We start from the raw sequence: 26,397 nt of genomic DNA on the forward strand, positions 1-26,397 counted from the left end.
GGACCATCCAATCAGCGGCCTCCTCGAGCTCTCGCGGCCTCGTTCAAAACACAGAGACAACCGTTCAAAGATATCCGACGCTTCAGCTCCAAAAAGCTGAAAAAAAAACCCACCAAACAGACAAAGCGCCTCCGGAGACGGTATGAAATACAGGTTTTTAAAAGTATATTAATGTGTTTCTTGCATGTGTGACATGTGAAGGTTCGTTCTATTGAGATAACGTGGGACACGCTGCAGCAGACGTTAGCCTGTATGCTAGCTGTCTGTCGAGCTTCTCTCAAAAGAGGGATGTGGAAGCTGCAAAAACTACGTTTACAGAACGAAATGAACAGGTGATTGAACTTTCAGGGTTGGTAATAACTTGATCAATGAATTTTATCACAATTTGCTGTTGTGCGTGTGGCTTTTGGAAGAGGTGGAGCTTCACAGTTTGGCATCAGTATGAATGAACAGAGGAAAAAGTGGAGATAACATTGTATGCAAACCTAAGAAAAGGTGCTGTAAAGTTATTGTATTCCATATAAATATTGCCTTTTGTCATAATATACTGAAAATAATGTCGACATTGCTCATGAACATATTGATATGCACCTTTCTGTAGGTATCTGGGTATTTATTTCCACAATGGCAGAGGGAGGCGATGTGGACTGGGAGCTGAGCAAAGAAAACATCCAGCCACTGAGGCGAGGCAGAGCGATATCGGCCTTACATCAGGCACTCAGTCAACAAGATGGACCCAGCTCTGTCATCAACCAGCAGAGACAGTATGGATTATGATTGCTGTTCAATGTGATGAATAACAACTGTTTTGAAATGTTTTCCCTGTAGATTTTACATTGCAGAAGGAGGTTTGTGACTTTTTTTTTTCCAGGGCCTTTGAGTCTGAGCTGCGTATGTACGATGGTGATGATCCGCTTAGTGTTTGGGATCGGTGAGTGAAATATGCAAACACTAAAGTATATTCATGAGGGCAGCTCTTAAATCCTCCCCTTATTCCAACATGGGTGTGTTTCCACAGGTATATCAAATGGACCGAGCAAACCTTCCCTCAGGGAGGAAAAGAAAGCCACCTTGCCACATTGTTGGAGCGGGTTGTGACCAGATTCACAGAGGATAAGAAATACTCCAACGACTCTCGCTATGTTGACCTGTGGATCAAATTTGTACGTTTTACCTTGACTATTTCGGTTTTCTATTTTTAAAAGTAATGCAGCCTGGATAGTTCATGTCTTGCCTGTATGTGATATGTCATCAGGCGGAGACCTGCGCAGAGCCGATGGATATTTACAGGTACATGCAAGCTCAGGGAATCGGAGTGAAACAGACATCCCTTTACATCGCCTGGTCTGAAGAGTATGAGAATCAGGGCAACTATCGGCAAGCAGACCTGGTCTACCAAGATGGAATTAAGAACTTTGCAGAGCCACATGATAAGCTTCTCCAGTTTCACAAGTATGGATCTATTTGGTATAGTTTTAGATGAATGTCCAAGTCAGAAAGTATTTCTTAATACAGTCTTGTCTTTACTCGTAGAGCGCTACAGGCACGTGTGTCCCGGCAGGCCATGATGAAAATAGACGAGGACAGTAGTGAAGATGAGCAAAAACAACCTGAGAGAGCTTCACTGGCGGACCTCAAGCACAGAGGAAAGAAGAAGGCCATCGCCCCGATCAACAGAACTGGGCGGGCTATCAAACGTGAGCAAACAGAAGCTGTTGTGAAAAGCCAAGCTGAGTTAAGCTCAGCGTTGTTCTGAGAAAATAATGTTTAATTTCCAATTTATTTGTGGATAGATATCTCTGGAGGCCTGCAGTCCCACGGTGCCCCCGTCTTTGGCAGCGCCTCAAACAGTCGGCTGGTGATCTTTGATGAGAACAAAACTCAGACTACAGGTTGCTCTGAGCCAAAGCTTGAATCCTGGGTGGCTCCTCCCACATCAAGGGGGAAGGAGAATGACCAGAAGGCTGAAAAATGGTGTGATGTAAAGGTAAAGGGGAAAAAAAACACCATTGGAACTATACTGAGTTGATTTAAATGTGTATTTATTACTATAGAGGCAGTTAATTTTGATCGTTTTCTCCTCATATTTCATAGATGCCCCAGAAATCTAAATTTGGACACACTATTATGGCTCCACCGCCTCCGAAACCCACCTTCCAACCATTCGTTGAGGAGTCGGATCAGCCTCCAACAATGTGAGTGGCAACATCTCAGAATTAAGAGGAAGTAATTTTTGTTGTCTATTTCTGCAATCACAACAAAAAGACTTCAAAAAAATCTTTATAACAATTATAGATTAAAGAAAATAATTAAATAAATGATCTAATTAAATATTTTAATATAACTATTTACTCAAAGTATATCAAATGAAACAAAAAAAAACTATACTATGTGTCTCTTGTCTGTGATATAGGGTTAGTGTTTAGCCTGATTTCAAACCAGACTGATGAATAATGAAGTTACCTGAATGACTTGTAACTGAGAGCATGTCTCCCTCAGGACGCCATGTAAGATCAACCCGGCGGTGAACACGGTCTTATCGGCGCGTAAGCTGGCCAGAGAGGAAACTCCTCTGAAGAGACTACAGGAGCGTCATCAGCACCAGAAGGAGGCCGAATCAGGAAAACTGCAGGAGCAGAGCATGTACTGTAAAGACCTGCTGCTCGGCGGAGCCACAGAGTTCTGCCTGGAGGAACTGCGAGCTGACCGCTACTTCAAGAGGATGGCACAGGAAGCTCAGAAGGCTCGAGCCAGCGCTGGAAACTGATCCTCAACACAAAAAAGTTTTTTCTGTTCAAGATTTTTCATCTTCATTTTGAGCAGACTTTCCCGCGAGTATCATGTAAGGACTGATGATGTTTGTTGTAAATATCCCATTCCTCCTGTTGGTGAAAGACAGAAGCTTTTTGGAGACTTTTTGAACAGGAGACACTATTTTGGATCCGGTACAAATTGAATCAGTGGACAAAATAAGTTAAACATTGAGAGTTTGTGTAAATTGTGCAGAAAAGGCTTCATGGTTGTTTTTGTCTTGATGCGAAACACGTCTGTGTGCTGCTGCTTCACTCTCAACTTTTGTTCTTCAGCTTTTTTCCAATTGCATTGTTACTAAGAATAGTGCTTTTTATGTGTTTGCTATCTTTTTTTTTTTTTTTTTGCTCTTTTTAACAGTGAGAAGACAAACTTCCACTGGAGTATTTTCACAGGACTTTTAGTCTCAGTTTGAGTAAATGTCTTTTCACTTCATGCTTCAATAAACCTGTTTAAGCATCTCACAAAGGGTTGTAGTTGTTTGGTTTTGTCTATACTGATGAGGATCATCGTGCTGCAGTCAGCAGGGGGCATGCAAGGGAAGCATGGTTTGCTTTAGTGCAAAAACTGCTATATAATTACTATATAATTTGCATTATATATTCTATAACCAGTGTACATTTCAATGATTCAGACATCACATTGTTGCTATATTACTGAGTTAAAGTGACGGAGGTTAAACTTCTCCCTGCTGGTTTTCTTTTTACCACACCTACTAGTCATAAATTACTATGAGCAAATCCTGCATGTGGCTTCAAATGTTAATCATTGTCCAGGAGAGTTCTCCCAGAATCCCTGTGCAGGAAGGGATGGGTGTAAACCTAATCTAGTATCATGATGATGATGGGATCCACTTCACACACGGGGCAGACTTTGATGAATGACTTGGGGATTGGTGGTTGACTCATTAGCAAGTTAAATCCACCATGTGCAGCTGTGGGCAGGAGGAGGTGTTGGTTTATCCCCAGGAGGCCTGATGGGAGTGGAGCTGCCCTTCATTCACATGGTGCTACTGGAGAAGCAGACTTTAAAGGTACAGTATTTAGTTTTTTTTTTGTTTTTTTTTTTTAAGAAATCATATTTTCAGCTTTTAAAAGAAAACAGCTATGATGCTATTCAACCATAAACTACACCGTGTGATCAAAGGCTTTTCTTTGAGTCTAAATGTTATTCTTGTTGAGTAGATACATTTATAATCCACTTTTCTCAGTCCATGTTTATTCTTTGACTAAAATAAACAGAGCGGGGTTGTAGACCATGTGCTAATGCTACAAGAATATTCAACCAGAAAAATTAATTCAGACTGAAAAGGCCCCATTTACACGACTCTTTTAGTGAAAACTGTAAAGCTTTAATTGCGCTTTGGGCCTACTTTTTAGAAACAAGTTCACATGTAAACAGAAAATGCAACTTTTCTCAAATGCTACTGAGCATGTGCACCAAGGCTGTAGTAAATAGTTGTTCTGCACATGGAGAGGATGAACAATGACAACAATGGCTGCCTCCAGAGTGTCATGACTCCCAGTCTGTATTCTCCTGAGAATTGGTAGTTTTATAGTTGACAATCTGCTGTAAAAGCAATCCAGCTTCACCATCTGTCCACATATCTGTCCATACTTGTCTTGCTATTATTATTAATGTTTACAAGAAACAAACTAACAACATTGTTTTCAACATTTTTGGGATTTCCATGTAAAGGGACATCATTTTCAGAACGTTACTGAAAAATAAAAACACACAAAAGTGATGAACTTAATTCAAACTGGGTTGACTCACTCCTGTCACCTATTGCACAAGTCTGACATGACTCATGTCACACACTGCACCTTTCACCTCACAGGGAGATGCCGCCATGCAGCCGCCTCCCCGGCAGTGAGCTCCCATACGCTCTACTGTAAATTTTCCCCGACGACTACTGCAGCAGCTGAAATTTATTCAGTAAATGATAGGCAACATGATCCGCGGCCTCACCCCATCATAATATAACACGGCATAACTGCACCATAATAATGTATCCTCTCTGGCACGACTGATTAAAAGCTCATCCCATGAAAGCAAGCAGCCAGCGACTTGGACAGAAAATCCATAGCTCTCCCTTACAGCACTGGAGACACACTACAAGCAGGCTCTCTCTCTAATGTGCTGCAGACAGACCCTGGGAGAATAGCTTTTGTCCAGGCCGGTTAAGTGTGACAGACGCAGCCGCTGTGTTTACAGGCTCCTAACCTCCTATCTGCACGGCCTGCATCCACGTGCACGGGGCAACGCAAAGTTTCCTTCCTTTCCTTCCAGAGACGTCGCCTCACTTTGAAGTGAGTATTTCAAACAGTGCCCATGCAAAATAGAGGAGTCTGCAGAGGTGCAGCAGCATGCAGTCTGTTCTATTTTTATTGCAACCCCCCCTTTTTTTTTTTTACAGCAATGGGAATAATCACTTTTGAATACTCAAAATTGAGACTGTTATTAAGTTATAACATTCATATCTCAACATTTTACCATTTTTTTAATCATTATGACTTATTAAAGCACCTTTGACATGTTATGATTTAGATTTAGCAGTCAAATAATCCAATTTTCTTTTTCTTTTTAAATTATTACAGATAATTAAGTAACATTTTTGCTTACTTTTTCAAGTAAGTAATTTCACTAAAGCTTTATTTCATTGATCATTTAATCATCTACTTTCAAAAAGTTGTAACTAAGTACTCCCATAATTAGAATTCATTTGAAACCCTTTGGCCAAAGCCACCAGCTACCATTTCATTTAAGAGTCTCTTTGTGAAGAGTTCAATTCATCAATTTATCGACTTTAATATTATCGTGGAAATACCCTCTAAGCTTATTGAAGCTATTCAACAAAATCACAAAACAAGAATTACACTTTGTCAGTGATCACATAGTCTGACATTTATGACATTTATTTTAGTTTTTTTTTTTTTTGCAAAGACATTAAAAGTCCAGTCGTACTTTCAATGTTTTGAGTTTTACGCTTAGATTTAATGACAGTCAATGGGGAAACATAAACTCTTCCCTGGAGATTAAAAAAAAAAGGCTTTGAGTGTAAAATATATGTTATCCTTTAAAACTTGGCAATAATATTCATGTTTTTTTCTCATAAATTGAGCTGCTATATCAGGATTTTCACTTGCAGGTTCAGAATTATGACATACATTTGATCGCAGATGACTTTCCGTCTTTATTTTTCCAAGCCGAAATAAGTTTCCATATTTAACTCTCATCGGGGTTTAGCGGCTGAATGATGCGAGCTTTGCCCAGATTTCTGCCGTAGTTGTCTCACCCTTGCAGAATTAAAATGGCTTTATAGGTCATCTGGAAATGTCAGTGGATTGTGACAAGAAATTACATTTGCCGTGGCTTTGCAGGCCGAACCCTAAGTCGGCGGTGTAATCCTGACACATTCATCCTAAACAATGCAGTGAATTGCAATGCAAACAATCAGGGCAGTATCATTTAGGGATCTCCTGGGCTTTCATTTTAATGATGCTGCGGTCTTAGACTGGTATTGTCATTGTAAGCCCCCACCCACCCCCACCCCCACCCCCTTTATCATACATCACCAGCTTTGTTTGGTCATCTAAATAGAGACTCAGATTGCAGTCCTTTCCTGAATGAAACTCACCAATCATTTGCATAAAACTAAAAGTAATCAATCCTTTTTTTGTTTTGTGACATCCTAAAATCGACACAAACTATAAGTAATCGATAAACAGTTTCGTATGACTTTATCTCATCTACAAAGATTTATTTTATACAGGCACAAGACGCGTGCTCCCTGAAAAAAAAAAAAAAAAAAGTAAAATGAAACAAGCTAAGTTCATCATCTTGTTGAAACCAGACTGATTCAATGAACTAATGAAAACATGCTGACTTCGTTCAATAATTGACTTTTCCGAGCAGCGGCTCGTTCGTTCGGGCCGTGCAGATTAAATGCCCAGGCTCTGCAAACACAACTGATTTTTCTTGATAACCGCTATATTTTGCGTCGATAAATGCAACTTTCACCAGACTGTTTTATTGCTTTTGAACTCCAAAGAAATACGGAGGATGAGTCCTGCGAGTCACAGCAATAAATATCTGTGACAGTAATGCTGACAAAGAGGAGTGATGGAGGGGGCGGGTCGTGTGTGCCGTGCCCCCACCCAGCGAACCCGTCATTGTTATGCAGATTGGTTGACTTGGGCCTTTTTGATGCGTAAGAGGGAACATCATTATTTAAGCTTGTTATGGCGCCTTTGCAAACTGCTCCCATATCAAAATGCCATGTATTACACATATGCCCTGAATCCGGTTCAGTCTTGCAGGCAGTTTCTTTCTGACTTGACCCTAATACATTTTCCTGCTTTGTGTCTAGTCTTAGCTGCTTTATAAATTATTCAGGAAATGATTGTGGTGAAAAGAGAAGGGAACGCTTCACTTAAATAGCAACGCTGATCTGTAAACTACAGCGTCTTGCGGCTTGATCCACAGAGATTTTTGGGTCACGCTGGACTCAAGAGAAGATTGCGAAGGATGAGGATTGCGGCCTTCTCAGAAAGAGCCCCACACACACAACCCCTCGTCACAACACCTTGTGCCATGCCTGACCCCGCGGCTCCGTGGATAATGCGTTTCCCTGAACAGCAGCAGCAGGGGAACACGGCAGCCTCTCGCTCTCATGTCACGTTACGTGTAAAGGAGACAGCGGGGAGGGCGAGGTGGAGGGGTGAATGAAAGGTATCCCAGGTGATGAGTTGTAGAGGAGCTCTCCTCTCCTTACAGTCACTGGAAACCGGCTTACACACACACACACACACACACACACACACACACACACACACACACACACATTGCTATCAGTTCTTTTGCAGCCCAATGAGGGAGTGGGAGGAGGCAGCGAAGGAGGGAAGTGATAAAGAGAGAGGGAGAGAGAGAGAGAGAGAGAGAGGGAGGCGGGAGGGAGAGCGTGTCTGTAAGAGAGCGAAAGACAGCGAAGGAGAGGGAGAGAAGGAGGGGGGATGGATGGAAGGAGCTATATGGGGCCGTGATATTCTCTCCTCCTGGATGCTGCCGTTCCTTTTCATGGCTTTGTCCCTCCTTTGTACGGCCCGTCCGTGTCCCCGGGAGCAGGCACCGGCGCACGGACCAGCACTCAGCGGCGGAGCCGGGGATGAATCAGCCCCAACAAAGAGCCTTTGAGATGGCAGTGTGTGCTCCTGCCTGGAGGGAGGAACGCATCAGGCTTTCCCAGGCAAGCGGCAGCCTGCAGTGTGCTCTCGCCTGAGATCCAGTCATCCTCGCCGCTGCGTGTGGAGAGAGGCTCCGGCGTGTATGTCTGCGTGTGAGCGCATGAGTGTGTGAATAATAGTGCATGTGAGTGTGTATGTGCACACACTCTCGCTTCCAATCCTTCCTGGAGGAGAGAGGTTCTCCTCTTCACTGGACAGCAAGGTAAGGGGGAATGACTGAATTTTTTTTTTTCTTCTCCTCTAACGTTGGTTTATCCCTCCAGAGCCTCTGTTTCCCTCCTCTTACAGCGGGGCGAAGGAGGAGGGGGGGTGAAAAAAGGGAAAAGCAGCTTAACGTCATTGATAAAGAGCAGGCGAGTGTGTGGTGTGCCATCGGTAGGCATCAGCTGTGGTGGAGGGAGGAAGCAGAGATGCTGTGAGCAGAATGCAGTGCAGCCAGGTGCAGATGTGGGGGAGAAAGAGAGAAGCCTGAAAGGGGTTCGCTGGAATCGTTTCGTGCTGGACTGCATCTCAAACCAAGAGCCTTAATTCACCTTCTGCTCACCCCTCCTCCTCAAACCCCCCCGCGCCCCCCCTTCACTTCCTTTTTCCTCCCTCCGTCTCGGCCGCTGCTGTCCTCAACCTCCAAGGGAAAGGGGACATCACTTCCTGAAATGAGGTCTCACACGACGTGGATCACACTTGACAAATCCAGACTCCGCCGATACTATGGCCACTGGGGACAGACGCTTCCTGTTTTTACCGCTCTGCATGTGTGTGTGTGTGTGTGTGTGTGTGTGTAGACTGAGCTCTCAGGTGATTTCTTCGGTCATACCAGTGCATGAGGACTCGTGCCTTTACTGTACATACAAACTTCAGTGGAGGGATGTGGTGGGAAAACAAGCCCGGGAGAAGGATTGGCGTGTGACATATTGTCCTAACATTTAGAAAACCTGTTGTGCCAGATCTTGCATAAATGTGGGAGGAAATGTTTGAACGGTGCTGTTTGACTCTGGATCTAAGCCATTAAGACTCAAGTAATCCAGTCAGCTCTGTAAAGGTTTGCAGCATCTCTGCTTGTCTGGTTTATCAAATAGTAAGTTCGCAGTAGAAATCAGCCAAAGCGTGGAGTTTCTTTGGTTGCAGTCATTACTGAGAGCATTGCAACATTCATGTACTTGCTTGTAAAAACTATTCTTGACTCAGTGAGATTTGTGACCGCATGTGCCGTCATTTTTCGTCAACATCCGTGTGATTCACTCCGGAGTCAAACAGACTCATGCACTGACTGAACGGTAAACAGACTCTTCCCGATCCGGACGGCGCACGTTACCAGGTCAGCCGTCTGAACGTGCTTTACATGATCAGTCACGTTCGCTTATTCACTCACACCATCACACGTCAGCGGTGACAGCTGTCCCGCGGCGTCTTCAAACACCACTGGGAGAAACTTGAGATTCGGTGTATTGCTCAAGGACATTTCGGGTGGGATTGGTGATCAAACCATCAACCATGGGATTGAGCGTCGACACGCTCCACCAGCTGAGTCACGGACGCCCAGCAGTTTCCAGTAGGATCTGCAGTCTGCGAGTTTTAGCTTATATTTGAGCATATTTTTCCCAAAAAGGATGACGGTGTAACTGAGCCTCTGCGAGAACAGCCACGTGTTTGTGTCTCAGGTTACTCATTGATATTCAAAGAGCAGCAAAAGGCGAGAGGAGGTGGCGGGGAAGGTCTCTCCGGTGCGTGCACACACGCATTCGCAGCTGGACATCTGCTTCGTCCCGGGTGAATTGTGCACTCCGGCATCTTCTGGAGACTCCCAAGCTTATACAGACTCACAGAGAAGAAGCAGAAGCAACTCAGACTCAGGGCCATGAAGCAGGGTATGATAGGGGGCCCTCATGTGCACACATACATAAAAACACAGCACACAGGTGTCGGTGTTTCATCTTGCACTGCTGACACCCTCCCGTCTGTTTTTGGGAGCGTTTGTGTCACGTTCACGTCAGCCCAAGTGAAGGGGCGGCGTGCATTACCAGCTTAGCATCGCCGCAAGCCACGAGACGTCAAGCGCCAAGGATTAAAAAAGCCTCCGAGTCCAAACTGGGACACCATGACATGAGTTCCCTCCCTGGGTCTGAAACAGCACCCATGCTGGGTGACACAGGAGGGCAGCGGAGTTGGTGCAGATTGATACCATAAAGGAATCCAAGGTTAAAAATGGCCCAATGCTTTGTCCCTTGGAGCGACACGCTGAGGCCTTGGCTGAAAAAATTATAAATCAAAGCTTTCATAAGCACATGCGCGTACTGTAAAGCTTGCACCGAGTCCCAGAGCATCAATAAATTAGACCCAGGAGAGAAGAGTTGGGCTCGTATCATTGGTCCAGGGCTGATCATACGTTCCTATCAGGGTAGCGTCAAATTGTTCAAAGCACTTGCGAGAGCCAAGAGGATCTTTAATTAAACAGAGTGTTGGTCAGTGCTGCATTTCCTTAGTCTCCTGACTCCAGCTCTCAGTATACATATACGCCGCATGCAGAACCATACTTCCCGAATTAACTTTGCATTTTTCTAGTGATGTGTCAGCATCCAATAAAAACCCAGAGACTTTTAAAGTGCCGCTTTTACAATGTCATTGTATTGAGGTGTTTGGAGTAGACAGAGACGATAGCTTTTACTGCACACCGATGTCCACACTCCTGGCTGCAGGGCAGAACAAACTCGTTTTCTTGTCCATTTTCTCATCCGGGAGAATCAGTGCCATTATGTCAGACGACAGAATGATGTATGCGCTGTGGTGATGCAACTGGCCTGTCCTGAAATCCCCTTTACTGTGGGTTGTTTACTGCAGAAAAAAAAAAAGAAAAGCTGCCTGAGATGATGGAGAAAAGAGGTTACATCTTCAGGGCTTATCGGGCCACTTTCAGCATCACTGTGTCCCTAAATGAGGCAAAACTTGGATTTCGAAAAACTGCCTGAAAAATGTATATATTTTTGTCTTCATTTCTTCACCTGCTCCTTTTATGTCGCGACAGCTGAAGGTCCAGACGTGTCTTTCCTCCCCCACTCTCACGCCTCCTGTCATGACCTCTCATTTCTTGTTTCCTCCTGTCAATATTAACACAGGACGGACACTCCTGCACAGACGTCTGCCCTTGAAGGACTGACAACCCGCATTGTTGAACCCAGGCAGTGTATTTTACCATGAGCCTCCCTTCCTCTGACTTTTTCCTGCTCATTCAATGCATGAGAAAATGACAGACAAGCTTTCTGATAGTAGACTCTCTCAGAAATGCGATGCCCCGTGACTTGTACCATTTCTGACTTGATAGAGACGTTTGAGTGAAGCCTTACACATGACGCATCGCTCCGAGTTATGTGACATTTGAAATAACCCGAGATGTGTCACTATCAATGAACTGTCTGTGTGAATATGGGTCATCCCCGCTTCATGTTAATTTTAAAAGCAGAAATGTAAATGCAGAGAGTTGATATGTTTTTTTTTTCCTTTCAGTATTGTTACAGTATTACCACATTTTCACCAATATTTCCACTTCTTCAAGCTAAAATCTTCTCCATAAGCTGCTGTTGAAAGTATGTACTAAAACTAGTCCATAACGTTCAACTCACATGCCCTTGGGTCTGCACGAAAGAGTGCGTTTACCCCTGAGTGGAGCTTTTATCAGAGAAACAGCCGCATCCAAGTAGTTTTTTGACCACTTAGGATAAAAAACACCAGAGTGCATCTAGAGCTGCACTTTTCTTTTTTCCTCCTTCATCTCACATATTTGTGAATAGCTCTTTTTACCTTATTCATCCAGATAGCGCTAGTGTTGTTCACATTAATGAAAGTTAGTACTTGATTACAAGTAGTCACTTCTGTCGAAGCAGTGGTGCTACTGGATATAAACAGTCACTTTACACCTGGAAAAGTACATTACTTTTTAAAACCTCTCTCATTCACATATTGTGAGGGTTTAATAACGTACTTTAATATTATTTTGTAGCCTTTCCATAACGTGTTAATTGGAAGTTTAGGAGTTTCTCATTGTTAAATGTTGTTATTTTCATGCTCTCTCAAAGAAGATGCATTTTCAGCAGCCATGTAGAATCTGGCATAGCAGCTGTTCTCAAAGGAAAGAAGTAAGATGAAACACAAACTGGATGAAATCTCTGACAAAGATAACACTGGGAGCAAGACGGGGAGAGACAGCAGCTTGTTTGCTGTTGTCATGTATGACAAACGTATTATCGATAACATCGTTTTCCTCACAATAGTTCAGAGTAGATATAAAACTTTTTTTTTTCAGTTTATTTAACAAGATCAGTTCTGATGTGGGAAATAAAACAGGAGATTCACCGTGACCCAAGATGTTTGCTGAAGAATGTATTTGTCTTGATTTAAAGTGCTGAACTTTGGAGGCAAACAGAAAAAGCCACGTCTGTGCACCGCGGCGCCGTTAAGAAGTCGCTGCGTGCGACTCTCCAACACTCCTTATATTTCCAGCGCTTTGTCGCGCATGATGTGTCAGACCAGTAGCATGAAATATGCATGGCGGCGTCGTGTTATTCCATGTCGTTGAACGTGGCTTATTACGTCACACGTCATCTCCTGCTGACGATCCCTCCGCGTCTGCAGAGGTGACTTCAAAGAGAGAGCAGACATCAACTTAAATCATAAACACTGCGATCGGACTGTCCGGTCACGTCTTCCGTCTCCTACCTTTTTCATGCCATCGCACTGTGCGTGTGTGTGTGTGTTTTACAAAGCGCAAGAAAGCGATGACCACCAAAGACTCGCCACTCACACACACATACACACACACACTTAACCGCCACCCACCTCTCCCCCCCTCTTGAGAGGCAGTCTCATTACACTCAAAGGGCAAAACGGTCATCATAATGAAGCTGATAGAAGAGCAATCTCTAAGCCCTCCACGCTGCACTGCAGAGTCCAAAAACAGCAGTTTGGACCGTGATGTTATCTATGTCACTGCGAAGTAGACGCAGGCCTCCTGTAATTCGGTATAGCTGGATTATGCTTATACATGCATCGACAAACACAAAAAGAGGATTACTTCTTCCCCATCGTCTCCCACCCTCACCTCACTATTTGACGTGAATCCTGTACAGAATAAACATGCGTCTGGTGCAGGGGGGGGGGGGGAGTTGATGTGTCCTAAAATTAGATCAGCGAAAGACTGAAAACCATGCTAATCCTGCGAGCGCAGTCACCTGCGCACTCACTACATTTCTGCATGCATGCCAGCGAAGAGATAGAAGCAGAAATCAGGGCAAATAGGGAAAAAAAAAAAATCATTCAACAGAGCTGGGAGCACTAACATCCAGCAAATCCAATATCTCTCTTATCTCCCGATCCCCTCCCACTCAACCACAACTCCCGCTCGGGGGTGATTTGAACATGAGAGGAAGGCGAGCGTACCCACTTCTCCTTTGTCATGTTGTCTGTGGGGAACGTATGGATTGCCAGGTGGACTTTCTGCGTGGCATGAGAGGCCGAGCCACTCTGCCAGGTGAAGCAGCTCCGTCCGGTCAGGGGTAAGCCTTTGATTTCATATTTAGTTCAGCCTGAAACGGGATGAAGTGGGAAATAAGGTCTATTTATGCGATTTCCCCGTGTTGCAAACAGCCCGCCGTTGATTCCATGTGTAGTTTTTAGGTCACGCATTTGGAGCTGTGCATTTGGTTGCTCCCGTGCCAAGTGGAAGCGATGGAAATACCTAATGTCGCACATTTTTTAGAGTGACCTCATCCTTCCTGGCTCTCCATATCCCTGACAGCGGCTGGCTGAGTTTTGCCTCACCACTTTGATAGATTCAAGACAAGCCACTGAGGCATAGGGTCAAGTCCCTACAGTTTTCCAGGATGTGACCAGAAAGCAAGATGGGGCGCTGCGCTGTGCAAGTTCAGCTCTGCGTACCGATCAGTGGGACTGACTCAGAAATCAATAGCATATTGTTATCAAGACAGTCATAAGCTTGGCAGAGTCGGAGGGGTCAGTGTGAGGCCAGTTGCATGTGATTAAAGCTTGTGAATCAATAAGTACATCAACTTATTAAATCATTTTGCACAGGCATGACTGAACAAACCGTGCGTGCGCGAGGGTGTACGTGTGTTTCCACTTCTCTGTAGTATAGCCAGAGTCTCTCCAGCGATCAAGAATGAATAATAAATATTGCGATATGTTCTCTGTTGCATTGAACTGATGGAACTCGAAGCACCAAAAACCGACTGCCCTACTTGTGTCGGTATAATTGCTGCCATCGGACGACTGTGGCAGTTTGCATTTTGCTCATGAGCAAATATTGATCGATCCGCTCGTGAAAGAATACATGGGTGTAAATGTGTAAATGTTTGTTCAGGCAATGCCAACATCTGCATCCCGAACAGATACTCAAGCAGACAGTGGAAAATAACAGGAGATCGCGATCCTCTGTTTTGCCTCTTGCTTTTTTCGGGCATTTGTTATTTAGAGAAAGGAGACACAATTGGTGGTTAAAAGCCTTTCTGTGTTTGTAGAAAGGAAACTAGGTCTCTGTCCCAAGAATATATCCAGATCTGACTCTAATCTCAGCCCCAACTCTTCTCTCCCCACCTCCTAAGAGCCCTCACACCATAATGTCCCTGTCAGATAGAATTAAAGTCCTTCTCAGCGCCACATTATGTACATAGGGAGAGCAGAGAGTGATACGTTTATGCAACACTTAGCATATTAGCCTTATGATTGAATTATCCTTGCAGGGTGACACATCTTCCCAAGCTGTGTTCCTCCCCCTCCACCCTCAATTCTCTCTCTCTCTCTCTCTCTCTCTCTCTCTCTCATCCTGACCCTACCTTCTTATAATGAGGCGGGCTTAGCTGATGTGACCAGCGGGCTTGACCTCCTTTTACCCTCCAGTGATGCGGCAGGGCGAGCGGCGCGGGTTAGCCACCAATACAACATCTCATAACAGGCGTCGTTGATGCCGATTAGAGCCGTGCTGCTCTGAGGGCGGAGGTGGAGAGAGGAGAGGCTGCCAGCGTGATCGCCTGCTGGGCTGTGGAGGGCTGCAAAACTCATTTCCTCAGCTCCCACCATTTCACAGTGCATGATGGGAGATCGTATCTGTAATTCTCAGGGCACCTTGCAGGCCTCTGCGTTGGCCATATAATTCAGGGCTACAGTAGAACAAACAGGGGTTCTGTTAAGGCTCTACATGGACACAAACGTGCCTCGTGGTCAAGTCGGCCTCCTGAAACACTCACAATGACAACGCCGGCATGTTCATGTTGCTTTTATGACGTCTACAAAGTGAAATGTTTTATTTTAGTGAGTCAATGTGTTGGAATGAACGATATTTACATTTGTTTTTTTGGATAATAAAACTTGTGGAGGAGGTGAGCTATCAAAACATTGACTTCATCCATCCATCCATTCATCTTCTATATCACTCTATCCTCCTGTTCAGGGTGGAGGAATGCTGGAGCCGATCCCAGCTGCCCGAGCTGAGGGCAGGATACACCCTGGACAGGTTTCCAGTCAATAACACTGATACACCAGCATGAAGTCTCTACTGTAGTTGTGTATGAAAACCATCGTGGAGCTGCTGTCTCTGTCTCTCTCCCACTGGTTTTACCTCTATAAATCTGCCTGCTGCCTTTTTGTTGCTGCTTCTTCCCTCCATCATCCATTCATTATAACGATTTATTTCAAGAACAGCGTTATGCCCCGTTTTGCATGACAGCTGAAAATGGGAGTGCTTGCAGTGGAAACGAGCATAAGACCAGACTTTAATAATGACTGATTAACTCAAATAGACGGAACCTAATGAGTGAATCAGTCATTAGCTCGCAGACCGTGCTAATAGCCCAGCTCATGCGTCACAGTAATACGACTGTGTGCACACTATTGAGCAACAACTCAACAAGAACGGACTTGTTTTTTTTCTACTGAATACCTATTTTTGACAGGAAGCTCCACTACTTTGTGTAAAAGTAACTAGTGACTCTATTCAAGTACGAGCTTCAGTAATCGCAATTACACATTTTTTGATAAGTATATACATTAGTTTTGCAGGTAATTGGTCATAAACCAGGGAGAAAAGTTCACGTGGGACTTTACCCGGATGAAGAATAAGAGAAGCTTAATAATTTATTCTCTTTGAACCATAAAAATATTATTAAGTCAGCAAAATAATCATGAACTGGCCTCAGCGAACCGTTCATCATTTTATTTCAGTCTGAAGCCAGAAGTGGCGAACTGGCATGGGAATCCGCCCGTGTGGCTCGTCAGGACGTCCTTCGTGCTGCGAGCGACATAAAACAGCATTAATACCAATCATGAGACTTAAACGTGAGTGATTATCTCTCAGTACAGCTGTGCAGCTGAGGAAATGAGACGTAATGTATTTAATTATTTCCCTCCGCTTGAATGAAAAATAAAGCTGAACGTACAGCGGAGCGGGGCTCACGAGTTGCCAAATGCAGGACCATCCGTCCAAAGATTAAGTGGTTGCCCTCGCTGCGTCCAAGGGCACGCAAGCTGCTAATTAGGATGGGATATGAAAGAGTTATAGAGGGGTTATGAAGGATAGCCTGCCGTGGTTTATTTTGTGTTTGTATGTTTGTGTGTGTTTGTGTGTTGTACTCGTCCCGCTAATGCGCTGAAAGCCTGTGGGTGCCGGACAGCCCATCAGCAAAAAAGGGCACAGAGAATGAATAAGCCCTAATTGACCAGATATTCTTCAATGCACATGTGCTTACGACTGCATCTGCTCTCCTTGAAGCTCCCCTCGGCGGCGCGTGCTTGTGACAGCCAGCAGGGCGACGCGGGGCATCCATGTTTCAATATTTTCTCCCACGTGGACGGATCATCTGTTAGGGGATTTTATTTGAATATGCCAGGCCAGAAAGAGGACAGTCGTCTGTGAATGACACCATCCTTTTGATCGCTGTGGCCTCAGAGATTTGCTTATATCCAAATGTCACTGTTGTTACTCGAACATGCGCCACAGTTTATTTAAAGTTCAACATATTTTTTTCTTCCCCTCTTCAGGCACATTTTGAAGCGGGCAGGCTGTCGCCTTGCTGGACTTGAGGATGTTTCGCAAAAAGAAAAAGAAGAGGCCTGAGATATCGACGCCCAAGAACTTCGAGCATCGCGTCCACACGTCGTTCGACGCCAAGCGCGGCTGCTTCATCGGCCTGCCGACGCAATGGCAGAGCCTGATCGAGAACCTGCGGAGGCCCAAGCCCATGGTGGACCCTTCCAGGATCACAGAGGTGGAGCTGAGGCCAAAGAAGGTACCGGATCATGGTGCGGTGCGGTAGTGGTTAGCTCTCTGGCCTCATCAGTAAGAAGGTCATGGGTTCAGTCACTGGCCAGGCCTTTCTGTGTGTTTTCTCCCTCAGTGATGGATGCTTTTACAAATGTCACTTGATGTTCTTATCCAGCAATAAGAACATTCTAAAAGTTTAATCTCACATTCATGCATGAAGATAATCTGCCAGCTCTATGATTAAAGCAGACTTTTTCAGCTCTGCAAAGGGATTCTGCTGTCTCATAAACTGCCATAATCCTCCAACGACAACGGCTCCCATCCCTATCTTTTCACTTTCTTATCTATCATGAGTCCAGGCTAATGACCCTGCTGTATACACTGACTGTACGGCGTCGAATACTCGCAGGGGCCGCAAGATTTATTACACCACGCCGGCAATTAATAACAGTCTGTGGTGCCTTCCTGCAGATGTCAAGTCGAAGGGATAAAAAGTGCAGGTACAGCAATAGGAAACGCGAGTGAGTGATAAAGGCTGCAAATCTCAGGAATTCTACACTTCGCTGCTTTTTATGGCCCTCCTGGATGAAAAAAAATAAAACAGAAAACACAGTTTCATTAACTTTGTGACGCAATCGTGCAAAATTAGAAGCGTCCTGTCAGCATTTACGTCAGAGTTATAGTTTTAACGGCGTCGTCAATATGAGCCCAATACGAGTTTTATGTTACCTCGGAAAGCAGACGATCCAAAACAACAATAAAAACCGAACAGAGAGCGCGGCACATATCTAAGGAGGAAGATTTAATGTCTGCGAAAAGCACAGAGTCATTTCAAACTGGCATCGCTGCATTCGCCAGAAAAACAATATTTGGCCACTCACTGCCATTATCTCTGGCCATTATCTCTCCTCGGAGAGGTGCGACAGTCGGTGACATGTGGCCTGACCTCTACCCCCTCCGTGCAGATGGAATGGCACCGAGCCAGAGAAACAGGAGAGGCTGCTGACTGACTGTGAACCGAACACGACTCCACCCTGGGACGGATTAATAAACCACCTTCATACTTAGACTAACACTATTCTGGCAAACACCAGATCAGTCGATGTCGGGACATGTCCGGGCCTCTCTGCTTTTTTTTTTTTTAAACCTGCTAACTCTGCATACCATTGAAACGGTGATGAGAGCTGCTGTCTGCTGAGGTGAAAAGAGCAACGGGAATCTGTAAACCAGTGCCACTACTGAGCAACTACAATACTTAAAGTATTCAATAACAAGTAAAGTTCAATATTATATAAAAAAAAAACCATGAAATTATGTGCTTAAAACTAAAACTGTTAAGTATGACTTTGAAAGTATTTAATTTTAGCATTGTGAGTGTTGATAATTCAGTAATTCAACCTCTGATTATTTGTTTTACAGTATCTGGAAACAGTAGTTTTTGCTCTTCCTTTGTAGTGTGTCTCTTAAAACATGTGCCTGGTGGATTTGTCGGTTTATTGTGGTAGTAAGCCTCAAGGGAAATGATTTAAAGTGGCTGTCTTTGAAGAATGACAAAGATGTCCTTTTCAGATTCCCGAGTCTAAATTTAACTCACCTCTGAGCAATGATTATGTCACCCTCATTATTCCTTTAGTCTAAAATCTCTCAGCGGTGTAAACCGCGGCGTGCCGAGTGTGACAAACGCCTCTTCCCTTTTCCAGACCATCGTGCGTGGGAGCATGGTCGGCCACGGAGACTACATCGCGGCCATGATCAACGACATGAGCCGCCTGTCTGTGACCAGCTCCAACTCCCTGCGGAAGAGCAGCCCCTCGGCCAGGAAGCGGGCCCAGTCCCTGGGCCGGCTGGGGGAGGTGAACGAGGGGGACGCGTACCAGTACGAGGGCCTGACGCAGGACGACGACGACGATGACGACGACGACGAAGACGCGGGTATGGATCAGTGGCGGGAGAAGGCCAGGAACATCCACAGCGAGACCAACACCCCGTACCTGGGCATGAAGAAGAGCATCACTCTGCAGCCCAACGGGATCCTACCAAAGGCCAAGTCCACCTATGAGGTTGGAGTCACCTGCCTGGAAGGACCCCCGCAGCCCCCTCCGTTCCAGAACGTCCAGCCGCCGAGTCACGGGACCTACATGACGGGCGATTTGGGGAGTCCTCAGGAAAGAGTGATCTGGAAGAGGGACTTCCAGCTGCCCCGGGGGATGCCGCCTAACCAGAGACCCGTAGCCTGTTTTTACAGTCCGAACGTGGCTGTGCAGCAGCCCCACAGCGATCAAGGAACAGTTACCACGGAGCTCCGGCCCAGCGTGCCGATGTACGTGCACCCTCAGAACAGCCCCGGGAGGCCCTTCTCTTCATATGACCTCAAAGTAAGACTTTGCACATATCTGCAATATTCCAGAACACTAATAATGCATTATTCATACATTCATAATATATGCATGTCTCTGTTGATGCCGTGTACATTATATTATTAGCACAGGTTTTTTTCCATCCCTCTGAATGCATTAACTACCTTTTCGTCAGGAAATCATCAGCGGTCATATAAATGCTTAGCTAGTGGAATTTGGAGAGGCAACATATTGATTGGCTTCACACTAAAGGTGATTAAAGTTCTGGGTTTGAGTTTTTTTTATTTATTTCCAGCAGTTAAAGATGAATTGTGGGCTTAAAGTGCCTCGGAGGTTGTAAATGTTAAAGGATGGTGTGTTTGCCAAGTTCTCAGTGGGACACTTGAGGCTGTGTAGCAGCATCTTTACATGGGTCACATCAGGTGAAGTGGATGCAGAGTGAATGTGACCAACTTGATTTACATTCACTTCCAAAGTGGGTCATGAACCTCAGGCAGGTGGCCAATTCCCTCTCAGCTCCCTCCTAATTCACCTCACTCTATTTCTGTTATCATGCAGGCAGACTCGACAGTGAGGTACCACTCTGGGTTCCTGCCCACTGGCACCAGCAGTCCTCTCGTCGGGGGAATCAGACCCCAGCGGACCGTGCGATCCTCGGCCAGCTACACCCTGGGCCTGTCTCCCAACATGGGGCTGAGGCCCAGCGGACCGGACCCCTTCCTCAGACACTCCGGATGCCCCAACCCCCCCTACCCTCGGCAGGACAGTCCTTCCCAGCCCCGGCCCTCCCCGACGGGCTCGCTGGCCACCAGTCCGCCCGGCACCTGCTCCCCGGCCTTCAGGCCCCCGCAGCATCCTTCGCCCAGACCGCCTCCCGACCCGCCCAAGGTGACGCACGAGCAGTTCAAAGCGGCCCTGCAGATGGTGGTGGACAAGGGCGACCCCCGGTCCTACCTGGAGAACTTTGTGAAGATCGGGGAGGGCTCCACGGGGGTGGTGTGCATCGCTACGGAGAAGCACAGCGGCCGGCAGGTGGCGGTGAAGATGATGGACCTTCGGCGGCAGCAGAGACGAGAGCTGCTCTTCAACGAGGTGCAAAAATTCTCACTCATGAGTTTCACATTTTTTTAAATCTCTGTCCAAATTTAATGAAAGAGAGGAAACTGATTAACATTAAAAAAGAATGGAGTATGGGACATTTCAACATGTTAAATGCAAGATTTTACCATTTGATGTTATCTTTCTCTCATGCTTGAATTTGACAACAACTTCACGTCACAAATAGTGAATATCACTTGTTAAATCAGCTGGAGAAGCATTTTGCATCCACTTCAATTAATTTGAAAGAGGTCAATAACATTTTAAAGAGCTAAATGTGAGGTTGTGAAGACTTTGAGGATTGCTCTATAATAACTGCTGATTCAGTCCATGTGGCAGAGGAGACATGTTCCTGTACTGGATTGGTTCAGGAAGACTTAAGAAATCACTGACTGTGAACACAGTTTGTCATATTACTCAATAATTAATGAAAAGCTGTGTAATGCAGAAAAGAAGCTAAAGAAAAGAGAGCATAGTAAAGATGAACTGAGCTGAAATAGAAAAACACTCTGTGATCAGATGATTAATGTGAAAAAAGTGGGTTAATAAGAATGGCATGTAGAAAAAAAGAAGCCTGAGGGTTTGCACATGTTTGATCATGATGTTTAAATGATTAATACTTTGCAGGTTTCTATGATTTGAAACATCACTCATTCTAAGCAATAACTTTTTGAGTTATTTTTGTACACAAATCAAGACATTTATAGTGTGTGTGGTTGTGGCTTGCCCTCTTCTTGCCAGAATGCTGATTTTCAGAGGCACGAACGTCTCCAGACCTCTGTTGTGTTTCTGGATTAACATCTAAGCAACTTTTCCTTTAATTCCTGAAGGTTGAATGGCCTGATCAGTGTACAGTCAACGATATAAAATTAAAATCCATCCTGATTGTTCGTTATTGTATCTCTAACAGCGATGAGACTAAAGGAAATCCTTTGTTTTGCCTTCGCAGGTGGTCATCATGAGGGACTATCAGCACAGGAACGTGGTGGAGATGTTTAAGTCTGCCCTGGTGGAGGAGGAGCTCTGGGTCATCATGGAGTACCTGCAGGGTGGAGCACTCACCAACATCGTGTCTGAAACCAGGTACCACGTCCACCCAGAGAAAGCCTCTTTGGTGCAGCCTCTTGTCATTTCTGTCATTTTTTTTTTTTTAAATAACTAAACCAACCACAAGGGGGTAGTGTGGTATCGACTGGTGATCAGCAGTTTAAGGACTGACAGCCAGTCTCTCTTCTGCAGCTTTCCTCTGGGGACCAATAGCAATCCAGTAAGATAATTGTGTTTGTACAAGTTTACACACCACGGGAACTGTCAAGCTTGGGTGGTAATTTGACTCCCCAATGGTGTTCAATAGCGCATACATCAAAAAAGAGGGAAACATATCGACCTGCGGCGCAGAGCAGGATTCAGTCAGGGTGTGTTTGTTTTGAGCTGTCATTGTGTTTTATATTAACAGATGGTTGGCTGGATCTCCATAGCACGACCTCTGGGTTAGATCACTTGACTTTCAGGGATAAAAAAGAAAAAAAATAATAATTTCCCCCGAGCCAGATGACATATAAAATGAGCCAGCTGTCCCAGCTACTGTTTGTCAATGAATAAAGTAATCTGAGTAGAGACATGACAATCAAATGAGAGGGCCTTTTCATTTTGTGTAAGTTACCACAGCAGTCTGGCGTAACACTTTATGTAAAGATAAAATATATATTATTTGCATTTAACTACATAATTAAATGCAAATAATATATATTTTATCTTATACAGTGGCAGGGTTTAAGATGTAAAAGGAAAAAAGTAACTGTTTGCACAATACAGCTCTAACTTGGATTTGCGGTTCTCACCGTGAACTGTGTCCCCAGGCAGTGATTTATAGAAGTGTCCCTGAGCTCATGCAGTGGTGTCCAGCAGAGAGTCGTGAGTGAGAGTCTGCGTCCCCACCTATTTGCCAATATTTCTAAGCAACATCGATCATTTTGTGATGTTGCCAACGCTCCACTGTATTATGAAAAGAAATTAATGTGAGAAAAAAAGTGTCGGCCGAGACTTATTGTGTCCGTGATTTCACTTTGAGGCTAATTCTGTATGTTTTTCACTGTCAAAATGTGACGATTGACATTGCTAAAAAGAAGAGTGCGGCTTAAGAGACACGTCCAACCTCGTATTATAGTTGGCAGCGAAATGTTAAGAAGTCATATTCAGCCCATTTTAACAGAGAAAGAATCAACTCAGCCAAAAAGGTGAAGAAATAAATGTACGAACTGAAAGAAGAAAAGGAAAAGGTCATGCGAGCTTTAAAACGGAGGCGTCAGAGGGCAGTTTCATCACTTTCCACCCCAACTGTCCCTAAATTATGTGAAAGCTTTCCTGAGCTGATGTAGTTTAGTACAGGCCCTTTTCCCACACATCACTCATGTGTGGGAGCGTCGTTTTTACCTTTACCGCTGTTTTTCATCGGCCACCTGACCTTCATTCGCCCCTCCCGTCTCCTAAACGTTTATGTTCCCTTGTAAAATATCAAAGTCGCATTACCGCTGCGGAGGATCGAGCGTGCTTTGTTTGTCACTCTGCCGTGTGGGAGTTGTTGTTGTGAACCTTGAACTCCTTATCATTTAGCTTTAATGCGCAGTGATTCGTGAAATGTTCGATTTTTTTTTTGGAGCTGTTGATCTGCTGCAGCTCGTAATGGGTGTGTGTGAAGTGCTCATGTGAAGCCTGCACACATATGTGTAAACCTGTGTGTGTGTGTGTGTGTCCTGCAGGCTGAGCGAGGAGCAGATTGCTACAGTGTGTGAAGCTGTTCTGCAGGCCCTGGCCTATCTCCACTCACAGGGAGTCATCCACAGAGACATCAAGAGCGACTCCATTCTGCTCACACTGGACGGGAGGGTACGACACACACTCTTTTCATCAATATTCTTTTTTCCTGTCTTGAGTGTAAATTACTTTGACGTTTTGCTTTTTTTTTTTTTTTTTTTTTCCCCCCAAACAGGTAAAACTGTCAGACTTTGGCTTCTGTGCTCAGATCAGTAAGGACATCCCTAAGAGGAAGTCACTGGTGGGGACGCCTTACTGGATGGCTCCCGAGGTCATTTCCAAATCGCCATATGGCACCGAGGTGAGGAGGAACACACTCCGCTCTCATTCCCACCGAGCAGCGCCGCAGGTCGCTGCCGGGGCGGGCCGGAGCCAACAGTGTCAATCTGTGTAACAGGTGGATGTGTGGTCGATGGGGATCATGGTGGTGGAGATGGTGGACGGAGAGCCGCCATACTTCAGCGAAACCCCAGTAGCGGCGATGAAGAGGCTCAGGGATGAGCCCGCTCCGAGTGTACGAAATGTCAGCCAGGTATGAGAATCCACCTCAACGCCGGCTTAACACAACCTCCAATTTTCTCTCTTCATTTTAGCGTGATTGTTGTCTTTCTGCTCTCACCATTGGAAACAATACTGCCTGATACAATCAGGGATGCAGGCTTCTGAACTGTCTGCTGATAACAAGCAGGAACGCCGCTCTACTCTTTTGCCTGCAGGTTAATGTGTTCAGACTTGAAAAAATAATTGAAATTTTTGAATTATTTCCCAACAAAACAGCACAGATTTCCTGTAGAGACTCACGCCTATTGTTATTGCCGTACATCCAAGTTTGACCTTCAACCTTGTCTAGTTGTCTCTCTGTTTTGATCGCAGACAAATGGATCACTTGACCATGACACCACAGGGTCTTCACAGATAAACATTGAGGAATATTTTTCTGAAATTTTCTTACATCTGAGAGACTGTGATATTCTCCTTTAATACCAAGTTATTGACCTGTTGAGAATTGACCTATTTAGTTGTCAAATGCTTCTCCAGTTCTTTATTTGTGCTAAACATCTACCAGGCTTAAAAAGAAGAAATAGATTGATGCAATCAAATTCAATTTATGTTTGTATCTACTATTTATTATATTCTGGTTTTACTTCAATTACATTTAACACAGATTTTCAGCCATTTTGGAATTGGGTGTGTAAGTTGTCACCATTTGTTCTAGGTCTCACCAGTTCTGAAAGACTTCCTGGACCGCATGCTGACCCGGGACCCCCTGGAGCGGGCCAGCGCCACCGACCTGCTGGAGCACCCCTTCCTGCTGCAGAGCGGTTCACCTCAGTGCCTGGTCCCGCTGGTGGAGCAGTACCGCAAGCGCATGTCCCGCTGCTGACCCCGCCGTGGTTCCGGTTCCCCAAGAGCCCGCCCTCCTGTCTGACCGCTCCGGGCCTCGAAGAGGACTCGCGCAGGGGTCCGGCACCTCTAGCAAGCAAGCCAACCGGGGGCTCATCGGCTCCCAAGCGACGCAAACGCAGGCGGCATTTTTTTGCTGCCGTCGGTGTGCGGGTGGCGGGAGGCGAGTTCGGTAAACAGACACCGCATGGTCTCGGGCATGAGAGAAGCACTTTAGGAGTGAGTTCCAGGCAGCATGCAGCTCCTCACCTCTCGACTCAATCCAAATATTGATTGGCTTCCTGAAATATTCAATGGGATTCAACTCAGCACAACATGGTGCATATCAAACTGATAGTAGGAGTCAATAATTCAAGTATGTATCAGACAAAAAAAAAAAAATCCTTTATAGTTTTCATAGTGGGCTTTATGGCTGGCTGTGTGAAGCCTGTGAATCTGGTATCAGACTCGAACCTCAGACGCTCATTGTGACATTATTGAGCCAGGGTCAAGTTACCTCTTGCACACTCTCACTCTGTGAAAAGTGGACAAAAACCTGGTCGATACACACTCTTTGCATGGCCAAATGGAGGCACACCTGGCCTGATGTGAATGCTTGAATATGTACCAAACTGGGATGTGAAAGACAATTCTCCTTTATTAGCATAATAAATGGGTAGATGAAAGCCCAGCTGCTACTATTGGGCTATTGGAAAAACCACCAATACCATATATATCTTTTTCATATTTATTCTTTATTTCCAAAAAGGTGTTGTGGATTGTTTGTATGATGTGAAGTTACAAATAAGGTTTCATTGTTAGGTATGGACTTGAAACATAAGCAGATAAATAATTTAATAATGTAAATAAAAACAATGAATAGTTCCTCATAACTGCTGATTCACTGCAGTAAATTATATGGAAACAATTTGAAATGTTACTTTTCTTTGATGAAATGTGTGTATATAGTTGTATGCGTGTGTGCGCGCGAGAGAGCGAGTGTGTGCGAGGCGACGTCTCACTGTTTGCTTCTGATACAGCCCCCTTTGTATTGTGACAGACTTTTTAAAAAAAAAAAAAAATCACGAGGTGTGCGAGTGTGAGTGTGTGTGTGTGTGTGTGTGTGTGTGTGTGTGTGTGTGTGTGCGTGTGTGTCGCTCTGAGAGGCGATCTGTGCGACTGTATTTGCATTTGTTTGCCTAGATAAAGCACACAGGCCTGGCATGTGATGCTGCAGGACGTCCGCCTGCTGAGAAACACTTTGCACATAGTCTTTGTAATCGGACACGGACACATGTTGACATGTTTCATGTATTTCTATTTCTGTGTGAGATCACTCATGAAAAAGAGAATTACTCATTTTAATTTTGTACAAATGAATAAATAATGCATACCGAATCGGGATTCTCTCCATCCTTGCTGCACA

At 44.9% G+C, this 26,397-nt stretch overlaps 2 protein-coding genes across 2 annotated transcripts; both read left to right on the forward strand.

Annotated features, from left to right (window-relative positions):
• Positions 1–33: 33 nt before the first annotated feature.
• bub1bb (BUB1 mitotic checkpoint serine/threonine kinase Bb) lies at positions 34–3,198 on the forward strand. The gene is made up of 9 exons (XM_030117070.1): positions 34–140; positions 602–764; positions 872–931; positions 1,019–1,163; positions 1,256–1,452; positions 1,534–1,697; positions 1,794–1,987; positions 2,095–2,195; positions 2,500–3,198. Exons 2-9 carry the CDS (start codon positions 625–627, stop codon positions 2,765–2,767), a joined length of 1,269 nt encoding a protein of 422 aa, XP_029972930.1. The 5' UTR covers positions 34–140; positions 602–624; the 3' UTR covers positions 2,768–3,198.
• A 4,589-nt stretch (positions 3,199–7,787) lies between these two features.
• Positions 7,788–26,368, forward strand: pak6 (p21 (RAC1) activated kinase 6). Its single transcript, XM_030116622.1, has 9 exons — positions 7,788–8,259; positions 17,097–17,344; positions 19,020–19,694; positions 20,235–20,768; positions 21,724–21,857; positions 23,534–23,660; positions 23,764–23,889; positions 23,986–24,120; positions 24,805–26,368. Exons 2-9 carry the CDS (start codon positions 17,141–17,143, stop codon positions 24,970–24,972), a joined length of 2,103 nt encoding a protein of 700 aa, XP_029972482.1. The 5' UTR covers positions 7,788–8,259; positions 17,097–17,140; the 3' UTR covers positions 24,973–26,368.
• The last annotated feature ends 29 nt before the right edge of the window (positions 26,369–26,397 follow it).

The sequence above is a fragment of the Salarias fasciatus genome, chromosome 19, assembly GCF_902148845.1.
Source record: "Salarias fasciatus chromosome 19, fSalaFa1.1, whole genome shotgun sequence".
NCBI classification, from domain to species: domain Eukaryota; kingdom Metazoa; phylum Chordata; class Actinopteri; order Blenniiformes; family Blenniidae; genus Salarias; species Salarias fasciatus.

Coding starts and splice junctions, on each gene's coding strand:
- pak6 (XM_030116622.1), top strand. CDS start 17,141: ATGTTTCGCAAAAAGAAAAAGAAGAGGCCTGAGATATCGACGCCCAAG. Junction 17,345..19,019: donor TGGAGCTGAGGCCAAAGAAG/GTACCGGATCAT, acceptor TCCCTTTTCCAG/ACCATCGTGCGTGGGAGCAT. Junction 24,121..24,804: donor GTGTACGAAATGTCAGCCAG/GTATGAGAATCC, acceptor CATTTGTTCTAG/GTCTCACCAGTTCTGAAAGA.
- bub1bb (XM_030117070.1), top strand. CDS start 625: ATGGCAGAGGGAGGCGATGTGGACTGGGAGCTGAGCAAAGAAAACATC. Junction 932..1,018: donor CCGCTTAGTGTTTGGGATCG/GTGAGTGAAATA, acceptor GTGTTTCCACAG/GTATATCAAATGGACCGAGC. Junction 1,988..2,094: donor AAAAATGGTGTGATGTAAAG/GTAAAGGGGAAA, acceptor CATATTTCATAG/ATGCCCCAGAAATCTAAATT.